At 39.6% G+C, this 12,018-nt stretch overlaps 1 protein-coding gene across 2 annotated transcripts in view; it reads left to right on the plus strand.

Moving 5' to 3' along the window:
• Positions 1 to 51: 51 nt before the first annotated feature.
• Positions 52 to 12,018, plus strand: part of fmnl1a (formin-like 1a) — a 25,356-nt gene continuing 13,389 nt past the window's right edge. For both annotated transcript variants that reach the window (XM_072442990.1, XM_072442991.1), the window contains exons 1-6: positions 52 to 450; positions 3,752 to 3,835; positions 10,125 to 10,211; positions 10,302 to 10,375; positions 10,454 to 10,537; positions 11,166 to 11,309. In XM_072442990.1, the coding sequence (XP_072299091.1) occupies positions 265 to 450; positions 3,752 to 3,835; positions 10,125 to 10,211; positions 10,302 to 10,375; positions 10,454 to 10,537; positions 11,166 to 11,309 (659 nt within the window). In that variant the 5' untranslated portion in view covers positions 52 to 264. The remainder of the gene's footprint in view (positions 451 to 3,751; positions 3,836 to 10,124; positions 10,212 to 10,301; positions 10,376 to 10,453; positions 10,538 to 11,165; positions 11,310 to 12,018) is intronic.

Here is a 12,018-nt window from a genome sequence, read left to right on the forward strand (position 1 = left end):
ACTAGATGAGTTCTTGGTCAGAGAGGCAGCAGTATCAAGCTTTTATCGAGGACATTTTGGACGGTGGACTGCAAACATGAAACAGAACTTAGCTTTGTATTTGTAAGATCAGTGTCAGGACTAAAATGTAACTGAAAGTTGCTCTCACTGAAGGTCGGACAACTCGTTTGATATTCTTGGAGTGACAAATACTAGAATCGAGCGGGTTCTCTGTGAAGGTGTAAATTTAAAGCTTTCCCCCTGGATTACTTGTGGAGATTAGTGATGGGAAATGCGCCGGTGGGGAGCGTGGAGCAGGACCCATCGGAGAGGCGAGAGGCCCGGAGCTCAGTCGGGACGTCCTGCGTCGGGATGGGAGACTCCACACTGTCCCTGAAGAAGCAGCCGCCTCCGCCCAAACTGCCCATGCCCCCCGAGGAGGAGCTGCAGGAGCGGTTCAACATGGTCCTGGTGAGTGACACACGGCTGCAGCTACAAAAGTCAGAACATTGTGAACTCTGATGACTTTATATACAGGAGTAACTTAGCAAATATTTTCTAATTGACAATAGTAGTTTGAATGATATTACTTTGGCTTACACGTATATTGCATCGAACATGTGTTTCATTATGGGTGTCTTTTCTGGTTATAACAAAATAATAATACGTTTTGTTTGTATCGTGGTCAAAGACACGTGACAAAAGAATCATAAAATATTGGGCAAACAAAAGACATTCACTTTATTCATAAGTTATTCACTTTGATGAAAATAATTCAAAGATAAACATCTTGAACAACATGCATTCTTACTTTGAGCGGGTCACCTCCTTTCAGGGGACATCACCTACTTGTCTCCATGGAGATGGACAGTGTTGGGAAAGTTCACTTTCTACATGAACTAGTTCAGTTCATAGTTCACACATTTTTAAAATTAACTAGTTCAGTTCTTTTTTTCAACATTATGCTATAATGTTTCTAAATTATTTCCACAGCTCAAATACAACCACAGCCAGCAATTATTTGATTAGTTTAATGCTGAAACTATCCAATTTAGAATCCTTACCCAGGATTTACATTCACATTGAAGGGACAGACTTCCCCAGAGGCAAAGTTTGCACAGAGATGCAGATTGTTCCCAGTCTCACCGACCTTATCATAGAACTCACATAACTGGTCGTAGGGCGATTCCTTGTTTCGTCTGGAAGTCTCTAGAAATCTGACACCTTATTGAACAAAATTAAAAAGAATGAACTTGCCGTTCACAGTATCGTTCGTCGTTCACGTTCACCAAAATTATGAACAGGCACAACACTGGAGATGGATGTGTTTATTGCCAAACTGTGGAACATTCCAGGCAGAGCAATAACACCTCCATGAATTCCATAAAAGTGTACCTCTAAAATGATCAAATTCTAATCCTATAACTTTATTGATTGGCCAAAGAAATATTAAACTTGAGAAGTTTTGCTGTTGTAGGTAAATATATAAATAAACATGCACTGGCCAAAATGTGTAATAAAGTTCAGATCAGACAGGCCTGTGTTTCCTCAGTCATCCAGGATGTGTGACGTGTAATTTAGTGAAATATTTTTAAAGTCAGAGGAATTTGACAACACATCTATTACAGCTATTACAACCTATTTATATTATTATATTTTACAAGCTTTTTAAATTTTATTTCATGCTTCGTGATTAGTGCAGCTGGCTCCGAGGGGAAGTTGAGCAACGTGTTTCTATGTCACACCATGAGACCGGAAAGAAAACATTTCACCATATTTTCATCACTGAGACACTAGGAAATAAATTGGTCTTAAAGAGTTTTGAGACAGGGGTGCACAGTGGCAAAGGCGGATACCGCTCTTGCCTCCCAAGAAGGAGATCATGGGTTCGATTCCCGGACCAGACCAACATCACATGATCTCTCTGGGTGGAGTCTGCATGTTCTCACTGGGATAGTTTCCAGTCACCCGTGACCCCGAAAGGGACCACGCGGTAGAAAATGGATGGGGAATTGAGACAATGTGAAGCGAAGCACGAAGGAACTGTAAACATGCAATACTTCAAGTTTAAGTGAAGAGTACAGGATCTGTTCTTTTTTTTTTTAATCATCAAATAGATAATATACAGATCATTTATAAAGATATACACCATGTATAAGCACACACTATGTAATTGTATAGTTTAAAAAATGGCCTCTTCTGTTTAAATTATTTTTATTTAGTTTTCTCTCATGTGCCTAAAATAGAGCTAAACTTATCTTAAAACAGAAGCCATGACTTTATCAGATGTAAGACACATCCAGAGCAAACCTTAGGCTTAAACCTGGGCTCAGCAAGAATCTACTTAAAATGTACAGAGTAATGCAGGGGAACACTAAAAGCTAACTCAAAGCTAAAGTATCTTTGGGTGGCAAAATACTCCTGCCTATGCCTGAAGATGAATGCACAGCGTGGATATCTTTTTTTGGCCACAAAAACACCAATAATGTACGATTTAAAGATTCCTACAATGTAGATGCATTACATACAAACATGACCTCACTTCCTTGTACAATAAAATAGATCTATAACTTTAACCTCATGTAATGTTTTCTCTAAAATGTGGTTTTCTGCTCTTTGTGTTGAAAGAATTGAGAAGTTGACTTCCTTCTTCATTTCGAGTATTTCTAAACTGGGGGCCATTACGTGTCTGTCAGTGCCAGCGTGCGGACACGTGCTTATTCCTTTCTGAAACCGAATGTTGCACCACAGTGGGACCCCTCCCTCGACCCACCCTGAATACTAACGAGCCATTTCCGCTCCTCTTGTTATACTAAAACGTCACACCTATAAATGAAAAACAACTAAAAAAAACAATTATTATTCCCATTAATTTTAATAGCAATATCTAAATTAATGCATATAATCTATCTGAAGCTACTTTGTTGGGATTTTGAAGCTCTACCTCTGATATAACTGGTACGCTACCTGGCAACGAGGACTTAAAAAAACAAATAAACATGAGTGATTTTTGCTTCCTGCAGATGATACCCTTCTGCATGACAGTAAAAGTGAACTTGTGGTTTGACTAAAATGGCATTTAAAAAGCCTGTGGTTTGTTCCTACTGAAACCTAAATAAAAATGATTTTACTTCACTACATCTGATACCAAGACATTGTACTTTCCAGTCCACTACATCTTTTAAAAGGCCTGGAAAGTAAAAAGTACATTCTGTGTAGTTTGATGGGTAATTAGCATGTTTATGGTGACATCCTGACTACAGGCTTTGACTTAACACCTGGCTTTGAGCAAACAAAAATATACACATAAATAGTCTGGAAACATTGAGAAATCGATTGACTAAAAATGAAGCCAAATTTTTGTCAAGATCACCACATTTCTCTCTGTAATATTTATCAAAAATCTGAGCAAAAGCCTTAACTTTTTGCTCTAAAAGTAACATTTTACATTTCGTTTTTTTGCCCTGTATCTGTACTTCTTCCACCACTGATACTACATAGTAATAATGAATAATGATCTACTACAATTTGTATTAATACACCACTTTTATGAACAATGTTTCCACCCGGATCACACTTCCTCTGGTACTGTGGTACTGTGGTACTGTGCTGGGGTTTGAATTGACAGTACTCATTGACACATTTTTGAAACATTTTGACATAATCTGATGCCCTCCTGATGTAACCCTCTCCATTATTGCACTGGCTTCTTGTGGTTGGTCCGTACGGAAAGGGAAAAACAGACTTGAATGTGTGGATCTTCTGTATCCAGGGCTACATGAACCTGCCTCCAGACAAACTGCAGCTCCTGAGTGAGTACGACAACGACAAGAAGTGGGAGCTCGTCTGTGACCAGGTAACTGACAACTTTAATGCTCTTATTGCTTATATTTGACTTGAATATTCTGGCAACACTTACATTTTATTGCTTGCATTTATTACTGTTATGGTCATTCATTTAAATATATATACACCGGTACATATTTTAGTTTATGTAATGTTTTAAAAATATATATATATACACTGAGTAATAGTAAAGAGTAATAGTTAGCGCTGTGGTCCTTTAGTTTTAGTACAATTACTGGTATTCGGTCGATGGCAGTCGTAGGGTGCGTTCACACTTGCAAAGTTACCACATCTAAATTTTGACTAAACTCTTACAAAACCATGAGTAGTTTACTGCACATGTCCAGAGGTGAAATCCCAAAATGCATTAGTGTATTAGTTTATGAGATAAGATAAGATAAGAGAACCTTTATTTGTCCCGCTATGGGGAGATTCCAGTGATACAACACAGATTAGGCACAGATAACTTAGAAAAAACTCTTATAATCGTAATAATAATAACAGTCTGTTTCAATAACCCCTCTGTTTATAACGCAAAATCAGAACATTTCCAAACTAGAAAATCTGCAATGGCTGAAGCCATTGCTGGAGTGTCTGCGTCTCTCCCTCTCCCCCCATCACCCTCTCCCTCCCTCCCTCCCTCTCCCCCTCTCTCCCTCTCTCCCTCTCCCCCCCTCTCTCTCTCTCTCTCTCTCTCTCTCTCTCTCTCTCGCTCGGCCAGATACCCTTATTTAGATCATATATTAATGTCGTAACTGGTGAGTGTGGTGCTTAGCCGCGCCCATTGGTTTGAATGGGCTAGTTAGCATCATCTTTATTGCCCATTTCCTCAAATATTATATTGTCAAACAAAGTGAAATTACTCTCATTGTTACTTAAATATGAACACTATTTATTGATAATTTATTGATTATTTGTAAATGTATCTGGAAGCACTTTAAGGTCCAACTTAATGATTGTTGTTCCATTTGAAGCACCTTATGCACTTTACTTTTGATTGATATTTATTCAATACACTGTTTAAGTACATGACTGAACTTGATGAGCTATTTTACTAATGTTATTTATTATATTGTAAATGGTTCACTTTGATAATTTACAATATTTAACGCCGATATTGATATTCTTTAGGCTTTATTCTTTAGACTTTATTCTTGTAGTCTCACTCCATTTTTGTAGTTCCTCCTCTTTATTTTCCTGCCTCTGGACAGGCGAAGAATAAAGTCTCTTTATTTATAATCACGAATAAACGTGATTATTTTACATAATCACGTTCAGTATACAATTATATAATTAGAGTATATATATTGCATCGATGTATATAAAACACAAGATAATCTTACCTGTTGTTGACAGAGATTCCAAACTACTAAAGAATAAAGCCTAAGGAATAAAGTCTACCTCTCCCCCTCTCCCCCCCTCTCTCTCTCTCTCTCTCTCTCTCTCTCTCAACTGGCTCCATCACAAAAGTCTAAAGAATAAAGTCTAAAGAATAAAGTCTAAAGAATAAAGCCTAAAGAATAAAGCCTAAAGAATTACGCAGACACTCATAATGCCCCATTTATTTCACTGGGGAGGTCTCTCAAGGTATATCCTATGCAGATGCAGTCAAGAAAGTTTCAAGTAACGAGTTTAGAGTAACTACAGAGAGAGGAGCCAGCGCTGCTCCCAGCCAGGGCGAAATGAGAAAGGCCAGCGTGGCTCCCAAGAAGTGTGAAGGTTTCAAGAGTGGAGGTCCCAAGTGTGCAGGTTCCAGAATTAATGAGAATACCCTGGTTGTGGATAGAGAGGATTTTGTACTCTTTATGGTGGATGTTGTAAACTGTGCTGCTCAGACTCAAAGCAGAACTGAAAGGATCAGGATCATTGCTAAAGCTGCAGGGAGATTCCTTGGAACAAAGGAGCTTGATTGGGCAGATATAGAAAACAGGCTAAAGGCGCTAAATGGGAGTCGGAGTGATGGGGGTCTGCTTGTGGGGAGTCAGAGTGATCAGAGTGATGAGATGGGGGTGGGGGTGGTCTCCTGTCCTCGCCCAGTCTCGTAGACGCACGGCTACCAAGCAGGGACATCAGTGGAAATATTAAAGCCTATAGAATGAAGCCTAAAGAATAAAGCTGTACGGTGGAAGCACCGAACGTCAAAGAAGGAGAGGAAGATGAAGAAGAGTCTCCCTGGAATGAAGCCGGTCGGTCTCTGAAACAACAACAACTATTCTAGTCACAAAGACATATCATGACCTCATGGGCTTTGTAACACCAAAGCAATGGAAGGAGTTCTTTTACGGACTACGACAGTCTGAGGACTACGAAAAGTCTGAGTAATAAAGTCTGGCGGTAATGCAATATAAGGAGTACTTTTACGGACTACTGTCAAAGAGCCTAACTGTAGCTGTGGGAGTGATCAAGAGTGCGAGTGTCCTTAGAGATGGCTCGCTGCTGGTCGTGTGCAAGGACGCGGCTCAGCAACGGAAGGCGATTGGAACTAAACGTCTGGGTGGAAAGGACATTCTTGTGTCTGATGCTGAAAGAAACACGGTCAGAGGAGTTATCGTAGGTGTCCCTACGGCGACGTCTGTGGATGAAGTTAAGGAGAATTTGACTGGAGTTACGGTGGTGGACGCTAGGCGTTTGAAGGTGACCCGGTTTGGGGTAAGATGTGACAGCTTGTCGGTAATGGTAACACTTGAAGGGAGGTGCCTGCCTAGTAAGGTGTTCATTGGGTTCATGTGCTATAGCGTCAGGCCATATGTTCCGCCGCCCCTGCGTTGCTTTAAGTGCCAGCGCTTTGGGCATATTGCAGCGGTCTGTAGAGGGAAGCAAAGATGTGGTAAATGTGCAGGAGATCATGAGTATGGGAAGTGTGACGTGGGTGCAAAACTGAAGTGCTGTAACTGTGGGGAAGAACATAGCTCTGCCTACGGGGGATGCAGGTTTAGCAAAAGAGCTGCTGAGGTGCAGAAAATAAAGGTCTCTCAAGATATATCCTATGCAGATGCAGTCAAGAAAGTTTCAAGTAACGAGTTTAGAGTAAATACAGAGAGAGGAGCCAGCGCTGCTCCCAGCCAGGGCGAAATGAGAAAGGCCAGCGTGGCTCCCAAGAAGTGTGAAGGTTTCAAGAGTGGAGGTCCCAAGTGTGCAGGTTCCAGAATTAATGAGAATACCCTGGTTGTGGATAGAGAGGATTTTGTACTCTTTATGGTGGATGTTGTAAACTGTGCTGCTCAGACTCAAAGCAGAACTGAAAGGATCAGGATCATTGCTAAAGCTGCAGGGAGATTCCTTGGAACAAAGGAGCTTGATTGGGCAGATATAGAAAACAGGCTAAAGGCGCTAAATGGGAGTCGGAGTGATGGGGGTCTGCTTTTGGGGAGTCAGAGTGATCAGAGTGACGAGATGGGGGTGGGGGTGGTCTCCTGTCCTCGTCCAGTCTCGTAGACGCACGGCTACCAAGCAGCGACATCGGTGGAAATATTAAAGCCTGTAGAATGAAGCCTAAAGAATAAAGCTGTACGGTGGAAGCACCGAACGTCAAAGAAGGAGAGGAAGATGAAGAAGAGTCTCCCTGGAATAAAGCCGGTTGTTGTCTGAAACAACAACAACTATTCTAGTCACAAAGACATATCATGACCTCATGGGCTTTGTAACACCAAAGCAATGGAAGGAGTACTTTTACGGACTACGACAGAGTCTGAGGACTACGACAAAGTCTGAGGAATAAAGTCTGGCGGTAATGCAACACTTGGATGCCAACCGCCATAAAACAACAACAACAACAACAACAACAATAAAGTCTGGCGGTAATGCAACACTTGGATGCCAACCGCCATAAAACAACAACAACAACAACAACAACAACAACAACAACAACAAAGTCTGAGGAATAAAGTCTGGCGGTAATGCAACACTTGGATGCCAACCGCCATAAAACAACAACAACAACAACTACGACAGAGTCTGAGGACTACGAAACGTCTAAGGAATAAAGTCTGGCGGTAATGCAACACTCGGATGCCAACCGCCATAAAACAACAACAACAACAACAACAATTGGATGCCAACCGCCATAAAACAACAACAACAACAACAACAACTGGGGAAAAAGCACTAATACTTTTGAAAATTCTGCAAAAAGTACAAAAAGTTGTTCAAATGTCAAAAGTAGTAGCACACGTACTACTGTGAAAGCGATCGTAATGAGGTATAACTTGTTGAAATCGGTTGAAGCGTTACTCAATTATACAAGAACATATAGTGTCTGCGAGACACTCAATTAAAGGAGGAATTTGTAACATTTCTGGAGCAGGGTTTGCCACCTCGAAACAAGACGTTAGGGGAAAGTTACAGGTCAGATCTGTGGAGAGACGACCCTGCTCACGGTTAAGAAACATAAATAAAAAAACATAAAAAACATAAACATCAATAAATAAAACATAAATTAAAAACCATGGACATAAATAAATAAAAAAGTAGTAATGCTAGATTGATCAGTTAAAAGTCACTCTGTTAAACGTTCCAGGCGAAGCAGGTGACGTACCCTCCAGCAGGAAGTTACATAGTGCATCTTTAATTTTAGGCTCCTATACAAGGCTTTTGTTTGCCGCCATCTGAGCTCAACACGAGGCGACTGAATATAATTGTGTCATCTGAAACCTCGCCGTCTGTAACTTGCCGGGGTGATGCTCGGTGCATAGAGACCAGAATGTGTTTGTGGTGAAGCTGTGTGGTTTCTCGGGGTAACAAATAGAGGCGTCGGCATAGAAACAGAGCTGCGCGACGTCTAAAATAATAATAACAGCAAAACAAGCAACCTTAGCTGACGTTTATTTTAGTGGAATTGGGCTTACGTCTGCAGCATGGCGAGCTATTCGACTCAAGCTGCTTCATCTTAACCTCACGTCCATATATGTTTCACCACTGTAGGATAATTAATCTTAATTATTACTCTTTTTCAATAAAGAGTTGAACCGTTTTGTCATTTTAGCAACACTAAAGCAGGATTACCATGTCAGGCTGTGTCAAAGTAGTAGCATTTATGTCATAAGAAGCTGGCTAACCTCATTTTCAAACAGTGAAATAAGGAAGTAGTTATTTAAACCTTTCTAATTCATTACGAGCTCTCACAAATCCTTTGGCCCATCAATAGTATTGACTTGTATCGATTTGTTTGGCCACTAGCACAGCTTTTTCAGACACAAAAGTGAACCAGGGTGATATCCCCAAACAGCCTCAGCTCTCGTCCCAAACAGTGTCCAAAGAGTCATACAGATTAATAAATGTAATGAATGTAATTAGAATGGGACAGTTTAGAGGTCGGGTTCTGCCTTTAATACACTTTCTGGAGTGGAAACATAATATACTGATTATGAGGGGGAAAAGTTGGTTTTGCCAGATTTAAATAAATAATAAAAAGTATTATGTTGCACGCAAAGACTGTAATCAATATATCAATACCAGTAATGCAATACATTGTATTTGTTTTGGGAAATATTAGTTTTATGATCATAGTTGTATAAGAAAAACAATCCAAAAGTTGAGTCAAAATAGTTTAACTTTTCTGGTGGGAGGTGTCCATGGAGATTATATTGCAATGCCCGTAATGCTCTACACCCAACCTGCGGCTCTCCGGCCCCTTACAAGTAGCCCCCCAAATGATTTAGGAATTCTAAATCACGCGGAGTAATTCAGATTTCACATGCCTTTTATAATATTGGACAAGTATACTTTAGATGCATAACTTTGTACACTAATAAAGGGATAATTATCAGGCATTTAACTGTACCTCATCTAACCATCACTGTAGTATCAAGTCAATTTCTCGCGAACAGTAGTAGCTCTGTGCCAGTTTTGTTCTATAAAAGTAGCTCTCTGGAAGAAGTATGACGTCTCTCCATCTCTCTATCCATCTGTCTTTATTCCACTTCAGGTGTTTTTAATCTGACTTGGAACTTGGTCTGGTGGCGTTATGTGTTTGGAGATATATAAGTCTAATGCTAAGGAACATTTCAAGCAAAGTAATAAGACCTCCATGGATACAGACATCTACCAGAAAAGTGACAAAACACCTTAGAATGACAGTACTTTCTCAATACAATACTTTTCTCCCGTTGTTTCTCTTTTTGTCGGTCTCTAAAGGTCAAACTTGTCGTTGTATTGTATCCAGCTTACAGTCAGACTAATTATCTAATCATTTATTTGCACATTTCACTGAGACCTGAGTGAGAAGTTGTGACAACACAGTTCCCCTGATTCTGTCCTCTGAATACTTCTGAATTAAAGCACTACAACCTCTTTCTCCACAGGAACGTTTCCAGGTCAAAAGCCCGCCTTCCACGTATTTAATCAAAATTAAGAGCTTATACCAAGACCAAGGAGGGGTACCGCGCAGGGTCAGTGTAACCCAATTTATTCAACTCTAATCTCCATGTTGTTTTGTCGACATTTAAATATTTAAATACTCGTGTTGATCGTTTTTTTAGGTCAAGAAAAGAATCCAAGAAGCCACACAAGTCCTAAAGAACCTTGAGATATCGCTAAGGACAAACCACATCGGGTGAGCGACATTTTAGCTTGTGTGTTTCATAAATACTGAATAATATAGTGACTCAACTTTTCTTTTATCTCCGTTTAGCTGGGCTCAAGAGTTTCTGAACGAACAGAACAAAGGGCTGGATGTTTTGGTCGAATATCTGTCCCACGCTCAAAGTGATGCTCCGTAAGTATCATGTTTTGTCTTCTTTGTTTTAAATGACATAGTTGTAGATCACGTCAGATGCATCGAGAGAACCACATCAGGAAAGTTATTCGTCAAAACAACAGAAAAAGAACACTATTATTCAGTAAATCGAATGGTGCTGATTTGAATGATGTGAGAGAAGATTGGCAGCATCTAATTACCAATCTATTTTAATGAATAAGAGTCATTTCGACAGGCTATTTAACTATAAAGCATCATTTAGAGATTTACCGTATTTTCCGGACTATAAGTTGCACCGGAGTATAAGTCGCACCAGCCAAAAAATGCATAATAGAGAAGAAAAAAACATATATAAGTTGCACTGGAGTATGAAATAAGGTTGCAAGTGTGAAAATAACAAATAATATCACATATAAATCGCTCCGGAGTATAAGTATATAAGTATAAATTATAAAGTCTAAGTTGCACCCCGGCCAAAACTATGAAAAAAGGTGCAACTTATAGTCCGGAAAATACGGTACACTTGTTTTATTGTTTCTGTCTCTGTGTCTTTGTGTTTTCTACATAATCTAGTTTGCAGTATACCTATAATAAAACAGTGAACGTATGATACATTTTGGACTGACCTAAATCTAAAACCTTGCAGCTTTGACGTGGACACAGTTGAAAATGGCGGCAGCTTGTCAGAGCGGACCAAAGCGGCCGAGCGCTCTGTGGAGGACCTGACCAAAAACCCCACCGGCTCCCCGTCCCACGGAGTCACCAAGGCGGCGCGAGCCCTGACCGTCCGGTAAGAGGACACGCGAAAAAGTAAACAACGATACGTCACAAAGAAGTATCGATCAAATGATTTGCGCTGGTGAAATGAGAACAGGCGATGGCAAAACGGTGGAGGAAATCTGATCAATGTGACTGATTGTGAACACAGACTGACCTTTATAAAGCTGAATTTTTAATAAAAGTGGGGGAAGTGGGAAATTGCACACATACAGTATTAGAGCGTAATTTATTTACTGATTTTTATGTTACACGCAAAGACTGTAATCAATATATCAATATTAACGAGTTAGCTATTTTTACTTTACTTTATTTTATTATTATTTTATTTTTTGTTATCTTTTCATTTTATTCTATGTATTTGTTTTTTCCTCCATTCCCAATTGAGATATGAGAGGAGTTTTGTTAAGACTTAAGAGTTTTTTTTTCAAACTTCCTATAAGTTATCTGTCTACTGCGTTGTAACACCGAAATTTCCCCATGTGTGGACAATAAAGGAATATCTTATCTTATCTTATCTTAATGCAATAGATTGTATTTGTTTTGGGAAATATTAGTTTTATGATCATAGTTGTATAAGAAAAACAATCCAAAAGTACATGTATTACTATGTAATTTCCCCATGTGGGACAATAAAGGAATATCTTATCTTATCTTATCTTAAAATAGAGGCATTTTAAGAGTTCACACATTTATTCTGCGAAATTGTGAAAATCCTGTGA

Source organism: Eucyclogobius newberryi, unplaced genomic scaffold, assembly GCF_026437365.1.
Source record: "Eucyclogobius newberryi isolate DKJ021-1_F unplaced genomic scaffold, fEucNew1.0.hap1 SCAF_13, whole genome shotgun sequence".
Taxonomy (NCBI): domain Eukaryota; kingdom Metazoa; phylum Chordata; class Actinopteri; order Gobiiformes; family Gobiidae; genus Eucyclogobius; species Eucyclogobius newberryi.